Source organism: Pantherophis guttatus, chromosome 2 (genome assembly GCF_059756535.1).
Source record: "Pantherophis guttatus breed Tessera chromosome 2, ASM5975653v1, whole genome shotgun sequence".
NCBI lineage: Eukaryota > Metazoa > Chordata > Lepidosauria > Squamata > Colubridae > Pantherophis > Pantherophis guttatus.
In genome coordinates, this window is record NC_142064.1 from 149,064,126 (window position 1) to 149,086,589 (window position 22,464).

The following is a 22,464-nucleotide window of genomic DNA, read 5'->3' on the forward strand; positions in this document are numbered from 1 at the left end:
TCGCCTGAACCGGTAGGAATAAATGCTACTGGTTCACCGAACCGGTAGTAAAAAATGTTTTTAAAAAAGTTCCAATGATCAGCTGGGTGACCCACAATCGTCAGAACTTTTTTTAAAAAACTTTTTTAGCATTGTTTTACTACTGGTTCTCCAGAACCGGTAGTTAAAAATGCTTTAAAAAGTAAAAAAAAATAAGTTCCGACGGATTGCGGGTCACTCAGCTGATCATCGGAACTTTTTTTTTTTTTTTTTTTTACTTTTTAGGCATTTTTTTTACTACCGACGTGGGTGAATAGGTAGTTAAAAATGCTTTAAAAAAGTAAAGAATAGGCTCCGACAATCACAGCTGTGGCGTGTGATCGTCGGAGCCTCTTTTTTTTTACGGGGGTGGGGTGGGGGTGGGGGTCTAGAAAGAAGGAAAGGAAAGAGAGGGAGGGAGGGAGGGGAAAAGGAGAGGAAGGAAGGACTACAAACCTGGCACTAGATGCAGCTTCAGAGGATAATCCAGGGCTGGAAGGGACCTGGAGGTCATCTAGTCAAACCCTGCTCCAGCAGGACATTGTTAGTGAGTTTCTGTCTTTTGATCCCCCAGTCAGATGGTTACATAGCCATGCCCACCCAGTCACATGACCCTGTCAGAGGTAATTAGCCCCGTTACCTTCCTGGGGTAATTGCCTGGATCGTGGCATTTTCTTTGTGTATACCTTTGAAAAATAAGACCAGAATACATCTTCTAATAAACTCATATTTATTGTAAAGAAAATAAAACATCTAACTATCTAAATATTTAATTGTTACATTTTTGCAAAGTTCGTATCGGCTACTTCTCAGTAGCCGGACTCCTCTTGGCAAGAGAAGAAAGAAAAAGTGTGAAGTGGAAAGAAAGGAATGCGGATACACGTAGTTAGCTTACTGATAACAAAAGTTGGCAAGCTACGGAAAGTCTGACAGTCCAGAAATAATGAGCTCTGCTGGTAAATACAAAGACGCAGTGACAGACCCCACGAAGCCACACCCACAGAACCGGTAGGAAAGAAATTTAGATTTCACCACTGATTGCATTCTCTGTACATTTTCTGGAAAAAGCCATATTTAAAATGTATTCATTTTATTCTGCTATTTCATTGTTAAATGAATCAGAGTGGAGATAATTGATTGAAACGTATAAACAATTTACAATAATAATTTTAATTATACATAAATAAAACCATGAAAACAACATAAGTAAGGCCATAAGCAAAGTAGCCTCACAACCATGGGAGACCCTCAAAGTCTAAAGCATTGAATAGTTGGTACAAATCCAACTATACCGAGAAGTTAAAATCTGATAAGGTGAATTTTTTGAAAATAACTACTCTGGTACTTATGCATTTCTTCACATTTTTCACAAGAGCTTCCAAACACAGCCATGAATCTGGTAAAATAGAGGTAGAAATGTTTACATACAATATGTAAGGGTCGAGCTGAGGATTTTGTGCAATATCTGTATGACAAAATCGCTCAGATTCGAGAAGGGCTGGCCTCTGACTGGGTATGTCCGGACGGGATGACTGAGGCAGGTCTTGAGAGTGTTATCTGGGGGGAGTTCGATCCTGTGACTCCCGAGGACATGGACAGGATCCTGGGACGGCTGAACGCGACCACATGTTTATTGGACCCGTGTCCCTCCTGGTTGGTACTGGCCTCCCGGGAGGTGACGCGAGGCTGGCTCCAGAAGATTGTTAACGCTTCTTTGGGTGAGGGGGTCCTGCCGGCCGCTTTGAAAGAAGCGGTGGTGAGGCCCCTCCTCAAGAAGCCCTCTCTGGATCCGGCTGTTTTGGCTAACTATCGTCCAGTCTCCAACCTTCACTTCGTTGCGAAGGTTGTTGAGAGTGTGGTGGCGCAACAGCTTCCCCGGTACCTGGATGAAGCTGTCTATCTAGACCCGCTCCAGTCCGGCTTCCGGCCTGGGCACAGCACGGAAACGGCATTGGTCGCATTGGTGGATGATCTCTGGAGGGCCCGGGATAGGGGTTGTTCCTCTATCCTGGTCCTGTTAGACCTCTCAGCGGCTTTTGATACCATCGACCATGGTATCATGTTGCACCGGTTGGCGGGGTTGGGGGTGGGAGGCACCGTTTTGCGGTGGTTCTCCTCCTTCCTCTCCGACCGGTCGCAATCTGTGTTGACAGGGGGGCAGCGGTCGACCCCGAGGCACCTTGCTTGTGGGGTGCCACAAGGTTCGGTCCTCTCGCCCCTTCTGTTCAACATTTATGTAAAGCCGCTGGGTGAGATCATCCGTGGCTTTGGGGTGGAGTTCCATCAGTACGCTGATGACACCCAGCTGTACATCTCCACCCCAGGCCACCCCAATGATGCCCTTGAAGTGTTGTCCCAGTGCCTGGAGGCCGTGCGGGCCTGGATGGGGAGAAACAGGCTCCAACTCAACCCCTCCAAGACCGAGTGGCTGTGGCTTCCGGCGTCCCGATATAGCCAGCTGACGCCATCGCTGACTATTGGGGGTGAATCACTCGCCCCCACGGAGAGGGCTCGCAACTTGGGCGTCCTCCTGGACGCACGGCTGTCCTTGGAAGATCATTTGACGGCCGTGGCCAGGGGGGCTTTTTATCAGGTCCGCCTGATACGCCAGTTGCGCCCCTTTCTAGATCGGGACTCCCTACGCACAGTCACTCAGGCACTCGTCACCTCCCGCCTGGACTACTGCAACGCTCTCTACATGGGGCTCCCCCTGGGGTGCACCCGGAGGCTCCAGCTGGTCCAGAACGCGGCCGCGCGGGGGATCATGGGGGCGACGAGGCGCTCCCACGTGACACCTCTCCTGCGCGAGCTGCACTGGCTCCCGGTGGTCTTCCGGGTGCGCTTCAAGGTGTTGGTGACCACCTTTAAAGCGCTCCATGGCTTAGGGCCGGGGTACCTACGAGACCGCCTTCTGCCACCAATAGCCTCCCACCGGCCAGTACGCTCACACAGAGTGGGCCTCCTCAGGGTGCCGTCCGCCAGACAATGTCGGCTGGCGACCCCCAGGGGGAGAGCCTTCTCTGTGGTGACGCCCACCCTCTGGAACAACCTCCCCCCAGAATTACGTACAATAACAGACCTCCGGATTTTTCGCCGGGCCCTGAAAACCCATTTATTTCAACAAGCTGGGCTGGCTTGACCAAATTTTAAATTGATTTTAAATTGGAATGGTTTTAATTTGGCCAAAATATTTAATTATTTTAAATAGTTTTTAGATTTGCTATGTTTGTATGTATGTCTTGTTTTTACTTTGGCTGTGCACCGCCCTGAGTCCTACATTGGAGAAGGGCGGTATAAAAATTTAAACAAATAAATAAATAAATAAATAAATATTAAAAGTGTTTTAAAATACAGAATATTATATGAGATGTTGATATACTTTCTCTTTAAATTTTTGTTGTTATATCTTGATGTAAATCAGATTTGGACTTCAGGGAAAAAGTATTCTTTTGACACTGTCAACATATTCAAGTCATGCAGTTATCTTGTGAATTGTTTTGGAAGTGGTTTGCCATTGCCTTCTTCTGTGAATCATCCAGTTGGCTTTCATAGAAAAGGCAGGACTAGAACTTGTGGTCTCTGAACTACTTATCTTTAACTCCTACGTCAACCTGACTCCCTGCAGTGTAAGAAAGCCATAAAATCATAATGAACCGGAACTGCCCAGGCTAAAGGCACTGTGAAATAAAATTTGTAATACATGATATAACACCCAGATTAATAGAATTAAAGTTCTAATAACTTTTTGGCATTGCTTCTTTTTTACATAATTGATCTTTATTTCAGTTAGAAGTATAAACTTTACTTCTTGGTTCATTGCCTTTATTGACAGCTGCTATTTTGGCGATTGGGGTATCTTCTTCTGAAAGCTTTGGTTAAAAGAGTTTTGTGTGATTTGGTTATCCTGTATTGCCACTGACCAAATAATTTTCCTTAAGTTATTTTTTCATCATATAGCATATATTGAATCTTCAGGTCATGTTGATTCATGTAAAGTCTTGTTCACTTCAAAAAGCAGTATGTATGATGCCTTGTTATATGAAGATTTGATTTAAAGGATTTCATTGTCCAAAGGAATCTCTTCAATCAACTCTTTATGACTTTATATAAATTTTTATAAAATTTTTCTTATAGAAGAAAGGAACAAGATTATGATGGTAACATAATAGCATTATTGCTTCTGCTGTGGAAGAATTGACTTTTTAGTAGAAATAATCAATACAGAGGTATATTATATAGTCTGATTTAATGTTATCAGAGAACAAAATGATTATTTGTTCAAGCTGAACATGTAATAGGAAACATAAAACAAACATTGCATTTCCATTCTCAGGAACTATATTTCTTGCATGATCCTTTAATAAATTAATGTCATATAATATTATGATATAAATTATACACATGCGCACACACACGTGTGTGTGTATGTGTGTTTGTGTGTGTATGTACAATAATTTTTTTAAAAGGGTTGATATAAAAATTGGCTGAAAATTCTAATGGTGAGAGATACTTGAGAACTTGCTGGAGAAAACTGGTTATCATTTAAAGATCTCATAAGAGTTTGGAAAAAAGGCATATGTACATTTTTAAAAAGCATATGTTTGAAAATATGTCTGTTTTATTTTACATTTATTTCAATTGCTATTATTTTATATTGCTATTTATTTTATATTGGGGCTTTTCTTCAGTCCTTCCTTTTTTAGTGTTAAAATCTTACATCCAAAAAGTTTTTGCCTGACATATAAATTCCCACAGGCAGGTTTATTTATTTGTATCCCACCTCTACTTTTTTTTACAAATAACTCAAAGCAACAAATGTATACAACACACCTTCCTCTTCCTATTTTCCCCAGAACAACAACCTTATGAGGTGGGTTGGGCTGAGAGAGAATGACTGGCCCAAGGTCACCCAGCTGGTTTTGATGGCTAAGGCAAGACTGTTTGCTAACACTGCTGTTAAAATCTTTAGATCACCATTAATCAATGAGATTGGACAATAATTGGCACACTGAGGGTGATGTCAACTGCTTTTGGCATACCTGTAATATAAGCCTAATTAAAAGCCGATAATAAAATTCCCTTATCTTTATATATATGATAATGTTTGGCACCAAAAGACCTATAAATATTTTATACCTGGTGTTTTGCTGCTTGCCGTTTTTAAAATGATCTGTTTAATCTATACCTCAGATAGTGGAGAAAACTCAGTGAAGTTTTATTAATCAACAGTTGGGTCACATGATCATTGCACAGATATATAGAATGTATTCGAAGATGTGATTATAGAACTCACTGGCAGGCAGAGAAAAAAAAGAGCCATCTTTTTCATTGGTTTCAGTGCACCTTCCATAACTTTAGTGTTTTGCACTTAATTGGTTTCTAGGTTTTACACGAGTCTTACTGAGTGCCATAGATTTTCAAGCATATCTGTCAAAAAGAAGCTAAAAACAAGATTTAGCATTCATATTTATTTACATAATAGTGTAAAATCATTTCATTTTAATTATTTTTTGATTAACAGATCTTTTCATAATATGTTTTTTTTAATGTTTTCATTACAACTGGAAAATTAGCATTAGCTTATTATTTTTCATTATTTTTACTGATATTATAACATAGGTACTTCCCCTTCAGCTAAGCCAATTGGATGAGCTTGAACAGTCATTCTCTCAACTAATCTACTAGTTCATTAAGCTATTATAAGGAATAAAGTGAATAAGAAATAGTTATGTCAGTCACCTTGCACAAAACATCAGTATTTAAGCATCAATGTTATATTTATGTTTCACTGTTGCTGTTATCCTTATTTTTTCTCAATGGCTATACTTGAGAGCTGAAATCAATTTATATTACAAATTATTATTTGCCTTTAAATCACGGGTGTCAAACTCATTGAGTCACATTGCTGTCATGTTACATATTGTGATATTTTTCTTCACTGAGCTGGGGTGGGCATGTCCTGCACTTGACGCATCCAGCCCGCAAGCTGCCAGTTTGACACCACTGCTTTAAAAGATCAGAGTATTCAAACCAACCAGCAAGTTGATTTATCCACATACTATTTTTGGTCATAAACCACAACTCAGTGAATCAGATCATAATTACTAAGACTCTGAAGCACTTTGGGTAGAATTCCCAAAAAAAAACCTCCAAACCTATTTTAGATCATGAATGTCATACCTGCAGCTCTTTAAAGCAATTGAACTTTTTTTCCAGGATCATGCAGCTGCCTTTTATAGCCACTATGTGATCTTAGAAAAAGGAGTGGCTTCTTTAAAGAGCTGCAGACCAATACAGAGTTTGCACACTCCAAAAGTGACCTATGCATTAATCCAAAACACCTTTCTGGAATCTAATCCAAAATGCTGCACAACTGTAATACTCAGATGTCAGAGAAGTGGGGCAATTCTTCCTTTTATGTTAGGAGACCTCAGTCCAATATAATTCTGATAGTTTAAGTGCTAGAGTTGCATTTTGAGGCCTGAAACATTAACTGTTATGGTTGAAGTTCTGTCACTATTACCATATTTTGTGTAAAATTCATAGGATTGCCAACATTCCTTGAGAATTATTGCCAACATGCCTCAACAAGAATGCAAGGGTTCTTCGAAACAAATTCTCTAGCTTGTGGAATCTGTCAGCATGCCAAAATTATGAATACATTCTTTGTAGAGTATTGTAGAAAAAATTACAATATTGGAAAGAAAAAAGCTATACCTGGTTGCAGCAGTGAATTATTCATATGTATTTTCTATCAACAATTAGATTGGTTAATTCTTGGAAAAGAGAAATAGGGTGAGATTTGTAATTCATTAGGACACTGTATTATTGTCTGGAATTATATATCAGCATGAGACTTTTAAAAACTACATATTACATAATATGCTTATTATGCTTTTAATTTAGATCATAGAGAACCATGTTGAGCCCAATAGACTGGGTTTTCATGTCATCTCTTGAACCATATCAGGGCCATTGGAAAATTATCACAATTGAGGGTGATAATTATGGTGATGATTCAAGACTTTATCATCAGTTTTAGCATAGGACAAGTTCAGTAATTTTTAAATCTATTATGTGTCTGGGAAAAGAGTTAATTTATTAAAATCTTATCTGAATTCTCCTACTTGAGTGCTTCCCCCTACTTTATAGTTGTAAAATCACACCACAGATCTGGCAACAATTAAATGGGTTTAAAAAAAAAACACCTTAGCATGTCTACTTAGAGACTGATAACAAACTATGCAGTTTTAAATTTTTTTTAAAATCCTACCTTTATTATTTTTATAAATAACTCAAAGTAGAGAACATGCCTAAAACTCCTTCTACCATGTTTTCCCAAAAATAAGACTTGGTCTTGTTTTCTTTTGGCCCCCAAAATAAGCACCAGGTCTTATTTTCAGGGGATGTCTTAGAAGCTTACCTTAGGACCACCACAGCCAGGCCTCCCATGCCCTGACCTTTGGTGTGATTTTACAACTATAAAGTGGGAGGAACACTCAAGTAGAAGGCGGGCAGTGGTGTGACAGGTGTTGGGACGTGACTGCGGTGGTCCTAAGGTAAGCGGGTGCGAGGCATGTGGGGCAGCTCCACCCACTACCCCTGCCCTAGCTTTATTTTTTACGCATGCACCTCGCCCCCAACTCATACAACTAGACGGTGGGACAGAGTGGGCGGAGTCTTAACTAGGTCTTATGTTGGGGGTAGGGCTTATATTAGGCGCAAACGTAAAAATCAAGCTAAGCTTATTTTCGGATAGGTCTTATTTTTAGGGAAACATGGTAGTTCGAGCTTTAATACCTAGAGATTAGCTGGAAAACTTCAAAACATTCAGCAATACATGTTTCTGAAATGTAACAGCAATTCTATATAAAAGAATATTTGTAAATCTTCTCATATTTAAATTAGAATTTTTGAACTTTTTCCTCATAAGTAGCAATAGCACTTAGACTTATATATTGCTTCACTGTGCTTTACAGCCCACTCTAAGCAGTTTACACAATCAGCATATTGCTCTCAACAATCTGGGTCCTCATTTTACTGACCTCAGAAGGATAGAAGGTTGAGTCAACCTTGAGCCAATGTTACTCAAACTGCTGGCAGTCAGCAGAAGTAGCCTACAATGCTGCATTCTAACCACTGCATCACCACGGCTCTTGTATTGTAGTTGCTAAAGTTGTACTAGAGAAAGTCTAATCCAGCTATGTGATTAAAGAGTTGACACTGATTTGATGGTATCTAATCAAAGTTGTTCTAATATTTTTGAGTATATAAAATGCATTTATTGGAAAAACATGTAATATTTATTGTTACTATAAACCCACTGCATAGTATGAGGAAGGGCTAACAATTATGTTACTAATGTCCCACTAATGTCCTAATATTTCTGATATTTAAACCATTAGTGCTTGATGGTAATCCAGTTGCTTGACAGTCATCAGTTTTTAATTATGAAGGTTTTCAGAAAATTATACACTATACTGACCACTGATTAGCTTTACAGTTTATTCTGATTGTCTACATTTTGACAAGCATAATAGGTTCTGAATAAGATTGTTCTTTTCATATAGTAATAGCTTTTTAATTTCTTTTAGAGACATAATAGTGCTACAAATTTATTATACATAATTATAACCATTTCTCCATATTTTTATAAAACCAATTTTTCTAATGCTACACAATTGCAGTTGCTTTACAAATGTGAGTTTTGTCTCTTGAATGTGTAAATGAGATACGATCTCAGGTCACAATTTATTCAAAAAAATAAAATTGGGCAATCGCACAGGAATGTTGAAGAGTGAATGAAACAAGGATTATAGAGCTCAGATACTGTATGGCCTCAGTAACTTAAAGAGAGGTCTGCATTGTGAAGATTGTATCTTCACAAAAAAAAAATATTTAAAATTTTAAATGAACTCAGATGACATTGATTGAGGTTTGATGCTACTGCTGCAATCAGAGTAATAAGAAGAAAGCTTCAAAGTTAGTCATGATCCAGAAACATCAGTTGGTATAAAATATGGCAGGTAAGGTAGGTGTTATGATCCTATTATATCATTTTCATGGGTCTATGGTTCATTTTCAGGCCCAATTCCGAACATGGTTATTAACATTAATTTCTGTCCTTGCTTAGGTTCACAATGTATCCCAAGGGAGGTTTCTGCTCAAGTGTATAAATGAACAGCAGCAGGTGGCCACTTATGCATAGATTTTCTTAGTAGTAACACCCCAGTTTTTAAATGTCAACATAAGGAAAATATACCTAGCTTATTCTATTTTCTGTTCCACCCATTGGCTTTTTAATTTAAAGTAAATCATGTATCAGAACTGCTGTTTTACTGCGAAGCTGTGAATTGATTGTTGGAAGTCATTATTTTACCAAGTTTTATGTCTATTGTTAGCATTTTCAGATGCATCATTTGAGAGCTACTGCAGTAAAATGACTAATACAGTTTTAAAAAAAAGAAAAAAAGACTTTGTCCATAATTTACAGCAATACTGTCTCTACTGCACACAATCCCCAGTCACATGAATGTATTGGGAAAATGTTGAATGTAACCTAGAAGCATTTATGAATTCTTTCTATAGTAAGATGAAGAAAAAAGCACGAAGAAACACTCCCAAGGAAGTTGCTGCACTAGATTCTCTATATGACTTATTCATGTGCAAGCTGCTTTACTTTCCAGTTTGGATTTATAATTTGGTCAGCACTGTGAGGAAAATTATACTATTAAATGATGTCAAAGAAACCAATTACACCAGAAATCAAAGTCTATATTCTTTATGTGAGGATGAGAAATTTAAATTCTCATTGGGGTTTTGCAGATACTTGAAGATACTACTGTACATATAATAAACATAACACATCTTTAATATTTTTCAGTTCTGGGACAGTATAAACTTCAGATTCTTATCCATGTAGATATGGTAATGAATGCCAGATTATTTATTCCCATTTCAGGATAATGAAAAAGTTGGAAGAGCAGCAATCTTACTGGTCAGCCGCTCTAATAATTCAATTATCCAAGACAACTTTTTGTATTTGCTTGACTGCCGTAATTGCAGAATGTATTTTTTTCATGTACATACAGAAAACATGAATTGGGCACAGACGTTTTCCTCTTGTTTTCTTTCTGCACAAACAAAAAAAGTGGAACTTAGTAATTACAGTAAATATTTACAATATTTTGTATTATTTTTGGAATTTTATTGGTTGTAAGCTGTCTAGAGTCACCTTTTAGCAAAATGGGAAGCATACAAATTTAATTAATAAATAAACTGAGGTTAAGATCTCTAGTAATCAGCTGAAATTATGCACTCATTTTGAGACATATGGAGATAAATCTGAGATATTAAGCAATCATAGCAGGTGACATTTTAAAGGAAACCAGGGGTAGAAAAATATTTGGCATACATTTAATATCTCACTGCATTTTTAAAACATAAAAAAGGATCTGTAATAAATAGGTTAACTAAATGAGCCCACCCCAACATAAAGATATCATAGTTTGCTTAGTCTTCAGAATCAATTCTTGCTAAATGGGACTCAATCTAGAAAAATTAGGGACTTAGTTATTATTGTTTCACTACAATGCACTGCACATACATTGCCATGACAATGTTGCCATGTTTGTTCCTGTACCTCAAATCCAGAGTGGGAGAGAAAAGTTTTATCTTTTATCAAAGTACCGTTTGAAAGTAGTACTGTTTTCCCCTATTTTATTCTTACCAGTTGCATTTCTTTTCTCTTTATAATCTACTTATTTTTAACTTCTCCTCTGGAAAGCCTAGGTAGGCCAGATTCCTTTTTTTTTTTTTTTTTTTTTAAGCCATGCTGTTGCTCCTCTAATCTCATGACGTTTCTCCCTTCAAAATGTGGGATATTACTTGCATGATTAGAGATTTTTCCCACTTGGCCCAGCATTATCCTGTCACTGCCACGGCATGTCAGATGCGAGCCACAAAAAGGCAGGAAATGTCAGCAATTAGCTGACATTTAGAAGTTCCCCAAGGTGGCTCCAAATATCCAGAGTGGGGACTGAAATCAGTTTTGTTCTAAAAAGTCAAATTGATTATCCGGTTGAAATCATCCTTTCTTTAAAAGTGAAAATATGAAACTTCTGAAGCAGTTCTGAATTCTTGCTTGTGTTTTGGGTTTTTTTTTACAAATATAGAGAGCTAATTATTCCTGTTTACCAAGCTCATTATATTGGACAGAATTCCTCACTTAATCAGTTCTCCCTGAAACTTGTTTGCTTTGTCATTTTAATAATTCTATGAAATACATGTCACTGACTCTTAGTGAAATGTTAACAAGTAGGTATGCTCAGTCTCTTGGGTAAATACAAATAATTTTAGACCGGAAATTTAAAAAAAAAAACATTAACAACTTTGTGAAGAAAGATGGAAGATATTTCTAGTCGGTGTAAATAGTTTTGATTACTCTGATTTTTCCAGAATTAATTTTTATCCACATAGTTACTTTGCTAAAGCCATTGTGAGACAAAGGGATTTTTCTGTGAATTAAGCTGCAAACATTTTACAAGCACCATCATGTCAAACCAATTCATGTTATCGTAAAATATCTCCTCTCCTTTTAAGTAGTAATTCTAATAATTCCCAAGCATAGTCAACATTTCCTTAGGGTTTTTCCAATGCAGTAACAGTGTATTTTTGTGAACCCTAATCTAAGCCTTAGTAAGTGGTGTTATAGCTCTGCTTTCGTTCTTTGGTGGTGATTTTGTTTTTGTTCCAGACAAATCAAATCTGCACTAAAGAGATGGCCCATTGCAGATTTATACAATGAGGGGGGTCTCAATTGTACAATCAAAGAAGAGAAAGCTCTTGCTGGAGTAGGTTTTTCTAGAGAAGTTAGGTTATCTGATGCCTATGTCTATAATAGGGGACACATTAGCCTAGTGGTTAAAACACAGGGTTTGTCAATCGGAAGGTTGGCAGTTGAGACCCAAGTACCACATGATGAGTAACCTGTTCTTGCCCCAGCTCCTGCCAAGCTACCAGTTTAAAAGTATGCAACTGCAAATAAATAAATACGTATCACTTTGGTGGAAACGTAACAATGTTGCATGTGCCTTATTTATTTATTTATTTATTTAAATTATTTATTTATTTGTTTATTTATTTATTTTTGCCAAGCATATATAAGATTACAGATAAAAGTACAAACATGATTATGAATACATGAAATGTGTAAACATGATTATGAATACATGAAATGGATACGAATAAAAAGAGACATTAGTACAGGGACGGTAGGCACGTTGGTGCGTTTATGCACGCCCCTTACACGCCTCTTAGGAATGGGGTGAGGTCAACAGTAGTCAGTCTAAGGTTAAAATTTTGGGGGTTTGGGGAAGAAATCACAGAGTCAGGTAGTGCATTCCAGGCATTGACCACTCTTGCTGAAGACATATTTTCTGCAATCGAGTTTGGAGCGGTTTACCTTAAGTTTGTATCTATTGTGTGCTCGTGTATTATTGTGGTTGAAGCTGAAGTAGTCATTGAGAGATAGGACATTGTAGCAGATAATTTTATGTACTACACTTAGGTCAGACCGAAGGCGGTGTAGTTTTAAATTGTCTAAGCCCAAAATTTCAAGTCTGGTGGCATAAGGTATTCTGTTGCGAGAGGAGTGGAGGACTCTTCTCATGAAATATCTCTGGACTCTCTCAATTATATTAATGTCTGATATGCTTTTACCTTTATGTCTATAAGTGCTGTTATCCAAAATAAGTGAGGAATTATGATGATAATTGGTATAGTCAACAGGGATAGATAATGATTTCTAAATTTGTACTATGTAGGATAAACAATGTATTGCTTGTGGTTGCATTCCTTTTTTTAAAATCATCAATTACATTGGGAAGATTCTCATTAGAACAGCAGTGCAGAAAAAGGGAGCTTTTCCTCCCCTGCTTTCATGTCAAAAAGCTGCCCTCCCCAGCCAACACTCTCCTTAGCTTTGGAAATGAAACTCCAACTTGGTGGGATCAATTTTCATCATAATTGGAATAGGAAAGCAAACAGCTAAAATGTGACTTCCAACAAAAATCATACACACCACAGCAAATTCACTTTAACCAATGGGATAATATCATATCTCATTGGGTCATTTTTGCATGGCTCTTGAAAAATAACTAATGATATCTCCTTATAAAGATTGTTCATTTGTAAGTTGATTTGTAATGTTAGTCCACATCCTGTCAAACTAGTGATACAGTCCACATACCACAACAGGAATGGTACCTACAGTCTTAAATTTCTAGGGAGGGAAGGAAAATTCAGAATTTTAATTGATATGAAGTTGCCAAGACAGACTTGAGACAGTCTTTTTCTTGGAGCTTTGCCTCCCTTGTAGAACTATAAGAATATGGTGCTGCTCTAAGCATCTCATAAGAAAATTGGGATACGGATACAAGATTCAACTATTACAATATTCTTTGCAGAGTGCTTAGTAAAGTTGTTTTTCCCCTCAAGTTACTTGATCCATTTTTGCAGGCTTGTGAAATTGCTTTATAACAAAGTCCTATAAGATAAATCGATTGTTAACAAGAATTTGTTTTTCAAATTTCTTTCACAAATAGGTGGCTTTGTAAAGAGGTAACTGAATATGCAGCATGAGTGGATGTTCTAACAATTCTATATCAAAACTCTTTATTCATTCTTCCTGTTCCCTTAATTTTATTTATAACAATGCATATAAAAATCTTATGCACACATTCATCAAAACATCACTTTATGAATAAAAGTATAGTTCCTAAACATTTGATAAATGAGCTCCAAATAGCCGTAAGAATGATGCTGCATTTTAACTGCACACAAAGGTAAACATTTTCATAAGGCCTTAAGGTGCAGTTCAGTCAGGTTGCTATTACAAGACTTCTTTCCCTAGCAGTACGAGAATTTTTCTTGAATCGTCTAGTGGTGTACACTCTACTATTTTAGTGTATTCTAGTGTATTCTAATGTATACTTCATATTACTTTTGGAAAACTGTCCCATGATATTTTTTTCTATGGTAAACATCTGGTCGAAATCATTTTGAAAGATTCAGTATGGATTCAAATTATCTACATAAGTCATGAAAATCACTTAGGATTGCTCAATTGTTGAGGTTTTTGAGTCATGTACTCCTAGAGTCTTTATGCCAGAAGGAAGCAACCCGGCTTCTAAGTTGCCTCTGTTGTAGGCCCCGGAAATTCTGTTCCCAAATTTTATAGGCAGACACCAAGAAACAAAGGTATACCTTTCTATTATTTTAGGATAACAAAAATCTTGAGTCTCCCCCCACCCCGATTCCTAGGCCTACCCACTTAAATAATGTCACCATAAGATTTCTTCATGTAAAAGTTTGCATGTAACCATATGGAAGCATGTGTTGATAAAATATGAATGAATAAAATCAGCTCTGATATAGTTTATGTTTACAAAATTTTAGTAAAAATTACTGCTGGGTACATACCCTGAAAACTTTGCCTGCCTTATTTAATCATGATCTCTTTTTTTAATCCTTGATAATTGCAGGTCAAGGGATCAGCCATAAGACATGTTCTTCTAAATAGAGAAAAAAAATTAGAAAGCTTTGTCAGGTGACCTTGGTGACAAGATTATAAGATTTTTTTTTCATTCTGTTTTAGGTTAAAGTAACACATTTCTAAAGTACGTTATGTATCTTTTTCCCTTGTATCAATAAATCAAATAAATTGCCTCTTCCATAATGCACTCACATTGTTATAGTAGGCCTTATCTGATTTTTAAGTAACTTTCATGGGATGAGATGGGACATGGGGCACCTGAATAAGAAAACAAAACATAAGACTTCCGTGTTCAAAGTTCAGCTATAATATAACTTTTCACAGCAAACCTCTTCATAAGTCCTTGAAAAATAACTGAAATAGCAAATGTTCATTGCATCCCAAAACTTTAATTATTTCATAGTATTTTTTTAAACTACAGAATTTAGATAGGGAAATCAAATTCGGAAAGCACTGTTTTGAAGAAAGGTGGCTTTTTAGCAGGTGAAGACAACTTTCTCTTGGACAGAATAAATATGGATTCCAAATGAACTTATATAAGGTGTCTATTATTGTTGCTGTTGCCTGACAATATTTACTATTACATATACCTCTTTTATATCTAGAAGAAAAGGCATCAATGATTCAATCTCATGTAACATTTCATTTGGTAAGAAAAGGCTCAGATGCCATTTATTTATAAATTTTCATTTCTTCACCTAGCCTTTACAATGTAGCAAATATGTAGGAACTTTCTAAGTGACAACAGAAATGAGTCACTCATACAAAGCAGCTGGCCTTGTGTAAAAAAAACACCATTATTTTGCTATGTGAATTACTCTCAGATTGATAGTTTCATTGATACTGAAGGTCTTCACATAGGTTGATTCCAACACATGTGCCCAAGTAACTTTCAAGAATGGAAGAAGAAAAAAACATGGTACAATTTTAAATATTCTCATCATTAATTTCCAGCTTAGATCTGGTACTTTGTTGTTGATTTTAGAGGCCACTTTGACTCAGAAGAATGTTTGCAATGAAAATTTGGCATCAGTATAGGCTTGTTGGAAAAACATATTTATATATTTTCCTACCGGATTCTCTCTCAAAAATTCGAAGTATCCATACTGTTTGCTGATTGGCTAGTGAGAATCATGTGATGAAGACATGGTACTAGTATTGGGGAGTGGAGACACTCAAGGTCTTGTCCACCCTTAGTGCAGAATCTCACTGGATGATTATGGACCACTCAGTTTTAAAGAAAGAACCTCAAAGGTTCATAGCAAGAGAAAATAAGAATAGGGAGCCCTTTGCATGCCTAAATAAAAAGCAAGATTCAAATTAATAAATATAAGAAAGGGTCCTATGCAGAAGTCATAAGATCCAGCTTTACTGAATTGGTAATTCATGACTGGGATCACATTTAGAAACTAATCATTTGAACATCATGTGAACTTGTTATTTTATTATAGCTCTGACTGGAAAGTTTGGTTAGTTGGCAGATTGGTGTGGGAAAGGGAGAGGCCTTTGATGTTCACAGCTTTCTTCCTTTTTTTCCCTTCATAATGTTTATCTTTCATTTGTGTAAAGAGAAGTGGTGAAAGAAACATATATAATAATCTAAATGTTGCAAACTGATTTGCTGTCAATACAGAACACTGACATTCTTCTCACTTTACAATAACACGGGCAGTTTTGTCTTCAGCTGAATATTTTAATAGCTTGCACAACAGTGTTTCTATTAACTTTTAAAACCAGAAATGTTCCAAAATTGTTGAGTTATTTTTAGGGTACATATTTATTATCATCTATTAAGAGTGAGATGGCATGAGTATGCTTGACTGATTTCACTAATACTGCAAATTAAAATAATAAACTCTAATATATTATTTGTGCAATTAAAACCCATATTTTCTGCCATTGCTTTCTACAATTTCTACTTTTGAAGCATCTATTGTCAGTTTTCTCGTCTAGCTTCACAAAAGAGATGTAATCATCCAATCTAATAATTCTGATGATAAATCCTGATTCAGAGCAAGACCATCCTCACTAACTCTCTAACAATCGCCCCAATCCACATCATAGAAGAACAAATGGTACATTACACCAGTGTTGCACAATTGGAAATGGCATTTCAATTTGATTTGTAGCATACTGGAATTACTCTCCTTAAATAGAAGTAGTCATTATACAGTGGCCCTTGTCCTTCTGTTCTTATCAGTGAGCTAGATAAATATAGGTTTCACTAGATTTTTAAATAGCAGTAGGTTTAGGCACAAGCCTAAAAAAGAGTTCAGAATACACCCATCATTTTGTGATGAGATTTAGAGGAGAGGGGAGATGGTTGCTGCTTTGAAATTAATGCAAATACAGGGAGTTCTCAACTTACCACACAATTGAGCCCAACATTTCTGTTGCTAAGCAAAGCAGTTGTTAAGTGAGTTGTACCCCATTTTACAATCTTTTTTGCCACACTTGTTAAGCGAATCACTGCAGTTATTAAGTTATGACACAGTTAAGTGAACCTGGTTTCCCCATTGACTTTACTTGTCAGAAAGTTACAAAAGGTGATTACATGACTCTGGGACACTGTAACCGTCATAAATATGAGACAGTTGCCAAGTGTCTGATTGATCACCTGACCATGATGCAGTGGTCATAAGAGTGAAAAAAAGTTTCATAAGTTACTTTTTTTAGTGATGTAACTTCGAATGGTCACTAAATGAACCGTTGTAAGTTGAAGACTATCAGTACAAGCTTTTTAAAATGTTGGTTTCAGTCTCTCTTGATATTAAGGATCAGAATGTCAACCCTAATTCCTTATTCATTCCCTTCATATGTTTGGAATGGTAATGGCCCCAGCGTATAGTTTGAAGATCCATGATAAGTTAACTTTGTTGAATGTTGTCCATCTTGTCCAGAAGGAAAGAGAAAAAAATTACAGTGGACTATAACCAGTGAGTGCCAGCCTCCAAAGCAAAAAATCTAGATAGGAAATCATTTCGATTCAGTAAGATTCAGTGAGACCAGATAAACCTAGTAACCCTTTTTTATTTATTCCATTAATTTCAAAAATGTAAGTATAGCTAATTTAATTAGATTGTGTTTGAAAACGTGCAAATTGTTGCAATTAATTTTATACATGTTCTTTTCTCCATAATGCAAACTATATAGAAAGTATTATTTATCTTAGAAGTACTTGCCAGAAGGAGCCAAAAGCTCATTTTAAAAGGTTGGATTTGACATATAGTCCAATGTACAAAATAGAAATCTATTGCATGTGATTCTAGACAGTTTTTCCCATTGGTGGGAGCATTTGGAATTTTGAATAATGTGAAAGACATGGTAGGCAATAGGCACTGATTTCTAAATGGGCTGCTTTGCCATGTCTGTTCACCATGTCACAAACATCTATATTAAAAAAAAAACAATGCAAAAAGATAAGTAAAAATAAATAAATTAGTTTTTAGAATATGAATAAAGTAGAAGTGGGATCTGAACCTCACCACAAACATCTGAATTAATTTTTAACCTGTTAATTAGTAATTATGACAATATATAGTTTCATCAAAACCCAAATAGAGTAAATGCTTTCTCTCCATTCTCTCCTAGTTCCATTTGTTCCCCTGCTTCGCTGTCATCTCTAAATCTTGCTCCTTTTTAAGGCACCCTCGATGCTAAGAGTCTTTTCCTTCCCTCTGCCTCCCAGCTGGCCAAGAGAACTTAAAAGCAAGAGTGTGCCTCCAGCCACTCCTGGCCTTTATTTCTGAAGAATTTCTCTGAGTCTCATGGGAGCCAGAGGCATTCTGTGGAATAAAGATGGCAGACAGCATGGAGGGTTAGCTCATTACTTTGAAGTCTTCCCTCACATAAAATAAATTGCGGATAATACCAAAGTACTTTGTAGACAGAACAGAAGGTGCCTGTGGATATCATGTTGCTTTATCCCCTCACAGGCATAAGCCTGCTCACATAATACAAAATTTACATTCAAGAGTGTCCCCTCCCCCCACCTTTTTTTTTTTTTTTTTTTGGTATAATATAGTGAAAAACAATTTCAAGATGAAGGGACAAGAAAAGACACAGCAAATCTTTCTCTTAGCAATCAGTTTAGGCTGTTATGTTGCAATGCATTTTTGATGGACTTCCATTATACCTGCTTTGTTATTTGTACAGTGCATAATAATACAGAACGGAGGAGATCTGAAGCTCTCTTGTGCTATTGACTAAACGTTTTGGCATCAGAAGAAGTTGAAGCTGTACAGCTTCGTTAATAGTTTTAAGTTAACTCTTGGCATTACTTTAAAACAATTGTGCAAGATCTATCACAAGTACTCCTCTTATCTTATCTGAATTGCCATTCATCCTGTAAATGATTTAAACATACACTATTCCATTATTGTTTAAGAGAGATAGAAGAGGATTCTGTTAAATATTTGTACTGTGAGTTATTTTAGTTGCTTTGAGCCAGTTTAGAAGTTTTGCACTTTACAGGTTTTGCTTTAATGTGTCTTAAGTTCCCAAATGAATCACATTCTGTATTTGCTGACTAGTCTGTTCAGCATAGTTGAATGGAAAATTGATAACAGATCCACAGTATTCACAGTTTAAATCATATTGCAAAATAAATGCAGTTCATTGCGAACAATTAATCTTGGGATCTCTTGTTATAGATGCATTTCAGTTTGGCACCTAAGTTATAAAACACAGGAAGCTGTTTTATATTCTCAGTAAATTGGTCCCACTGGCCTAATGTTGTCCTTATAGAAGAAGCAATAAACAAGAGCTTGCAGGAGTTTTTATATTATTTTTTCTCTGTCAGCAAAGTAATACTATATGTCTTATTCTAGCTAATACAATTATTGGCCTGCCAGGGCTGCTGTAGAAAGGAACTGGCTGCTTAGTGAGAGGAAGGGGGAGACTTATTACATGGGTAACTGTCACGAAGGAACTTAAGAAATCCATGAATGGTGCAAGCACAGTTTCTTTTATTTTGTTTGCTTGTAATTCTGGAAAAATACATTGCATTTTTTTTTTATATTGTTTCAGGGTTTACAAGATGAGATTGAAAGTTACCACAATCAGGTGCACTCTGCAGAAGAAAAACTGCAACAGAAAGATCTGGAGGCACAGGAACAGGTATAATTCTTTTGCTGAGAGATTTCTGCTTTTTAGAGAAAGGACAATGAAAAGCACAGATTCACAAATTTATATATGAAAATAATCTCTTACTTCAGGGGTGTCAAACTGGCGGCCCATGGGCCAGATGCGTCACGTGCAGGCCACGCCCACCCCAGCCCCGTGAATGGGAAAAACGTCACAAAAGTCATGTGACGTGGCGAGTTTGATGCCCGTGTCTTACTTGATAATACAATAGATGTTTTGCTGATTTTTGTAGGATTTATATTTTATTTTTATTCATAAGAAAGATCTCCGTATCCTGAGCTAATGCCCTCTTTTTCGGGTTACTTTTTTAGCTGTTGATGAGGCACTTTATTGTAGAAGAGAATACTATTTTTGTATTTATAAAGATAGTATAAAATTATTTATTTATTTATTTATTTAAGCTATTAATTTATCAATCTTTTGGCAAGCTATACTTTCTGAGTAGAATTTATAAAAAGGAGGTTGATTTAGAAATGGTGTATACAATACTTGGTTTCATATGTCCCGAGTCTCATGTTATACATTTACTTTTAAAATAAAAATTGTGGGAACATAAATTAAACTCTGGGGATCAGCATTACGAACATGAGCAGATATAAGCCTTAGATTCACTTGCTGTCCCTTATTTCTTGCCTGACAAATTCTTGTTGAGATATCTGGGATTGCTCAAACCATGATTAGTTCACAAATTAGAATTTTAAAATGTGGTTTAAATGAATGAAATTATGCCCTTCTGGTTGATATCTAGTATTGTCTATCTGCCAGCAGAATTGACAGTATGATGGGACATTCTTTTGTGCATCTCTCTGCACAGTTCTAAAATCAAAGGGTTTCCCAGCCTCCTGGATTAGATTTGCATGGTGTACATACAATGCATGAAGGAAAGAAAGGATTTGCTCTGTTGTAGAAGCAGCTATTTGTATATCTTTAGATGTTGATGTAAAGTAGAAATAGAAGCTTTAAACTTCTAGTATACTCATGTAGTAGCTTATATTTTCACTGATATCTCTCTTTTTTTCCTCTTTTAGTCATGTTCCTGATCTTTGCCTTAGGGCAGGGTTTCCAGACCTTGGGAATTTCCAGGAATTCCCCCAGAATTCCACAGCCAGTACAGCTAACATGACTATTAGTGAGAATTCTGGGAGTGGAAGTCCACATCCTGGAAATTCCCAAGGTTGGGAAACTGCCTTGTGGGATTATTTAAAGTTCTAATTCCTTTTATTCTTAATTATCTGTAATAATAGTAATAATAATAATAATAGGAATTTGTGGTAAGAGTTTATACACAGCAAACAAACACAGGTAGTTCTCATTTAAGAATGGAATTAGGGACAAGAACGTCCATCACTAAGTAATGTGGTCGTAAAGCGCAACATGACACGATGTACTGCTTAGCAACAACACTTCCACTTGCTGTTGTTAAGCAAACTGTTGTGGGTCATTTGCAAGGATTTCACATAGTTGCCATTTGAGACTTCCTAACAGCTTCCTCATTGACTTTGCTTGTAAGAAGAGAGATTTCATGATATTCATGCATTTTAAAAGGAAAAAAGTGCTGCATAAACATCAATGAATTTCTTTCTTACCAAACACTTAATTTTGTTGCTTGTTAAGAATAGTATTGAAATATTTTAAGCTTTTTCTAGAAAGGAAAAAAAGTTAGCATCACTAATATGCTTGAACTTTATTTATTAAGTTTTTTGTTATGCCCCAAACCCAGGGGTGAAATCTACTTATCTTCCTTACCGGTTCGGAAGTGCATGTGCTGTGCATGCATGCGAGCGAAGCGAGCGCGCATCACATGCGCACGCAGACCCTCTACGCATGCGCAAAACCTGCACATACACAGAGGGTAAAAAACACATTACTTCCTGGTTAAAACTAGGAAGTAACAACACCTGGGTGGGTGGGCGGAGCCTCGCACAGCCATCACTATCGGTTCTCCAAACCACCTACCACAATGGCTACCAGATCGCCCGATCCAGTCCAAACTGGGAGCATTTCACCCCTGCCCAAACCATTTTCTCCATGCTTGTCTTAGAAGAAAATAAGTATATAGGTCAACAAGTCAGAGAAGTTCCTTCTAGGATAGAGTGGCTATTACCTCATATCCACATTTATATGCACCCTGAAGGGGGAAAAAAGTATATAAATATTTTAAATTCTACATTTTCTTCTATGATTTATTTTACTGTACAAATTTAGTCTAAAATAGTACTATTTATGTTTGTTTATTTAAGATAATAGATTAGTACTTCAAATCCAATATTTCAGTTTCAAGTCAAATATTCAGTGTACTCAAAATAGAAAAGGAACAATAAAATATGGAAAAGAAACTGCTTGAATATCTGGTACTCTCTGGTGCCCCACTTGAATTTCACAATCATGAACACGCATATTACTAGGGGAATTATTTAATGTAATTTTAATTCAATTCACAGCTAATATCTGGATTATATATGTGAACATGAAATGGTAGAATCCTGGGAAGGATTACATTTTTAATATTCCCATGTTTTTTTTAAATAATAAATTAAAACTTTCTTCACTTCTATATAACAAAGTGATTGGAAAAAAATTAAAAATCCAATGAAGGATAACTAGTCGATACTCATTTTATTTAGTGTCAGCTAATTAATATTTATATTTTAAAAGTAGTATTCATAGCAAGGCTAAAAGGTTCAGTATCAGTCCAAGGCCATCTAGGCAGATCTGTTTTGGGTTTTTTTGTGTTTAATTTGAATGAA

At 36.4% G+C, this 22,464-nt stretch overlaps 1 protein-coding gene across 7 annotated transcripts in view; it reads left to right on the plus strand.

The window, feature by feature from the left end:
- Positions 1-22,464, plus strand: part of CEP112 (centrosomal protein 112) — a 299,264-nt gene that overhangs the window by 241,340 nt on the left and 35,460 nt on the right. For 6 of the 7 annotated variants that reach the window (XR_015732452.1, XR_015732453.1, XM_034412661.3 and 3 more), the window contains one exon: positions 19,601-19,690. Coding sequence is in view for 4 of the 7 variants with exons in the window: in XM_034412661.3 (XP_034268552.2) it covers positions 19,601-19,690 (90 nt within the window). In the remaining 3 variants the exon portion in view is untranslated. Of the gene's footprint in view, positions 1-3,439; positions 3,506-19,600; positions 19,691-22,464 lie in introns of those variants that run through there. The other variant, XM_087886999.1, reaches the window with a different exon arrangement.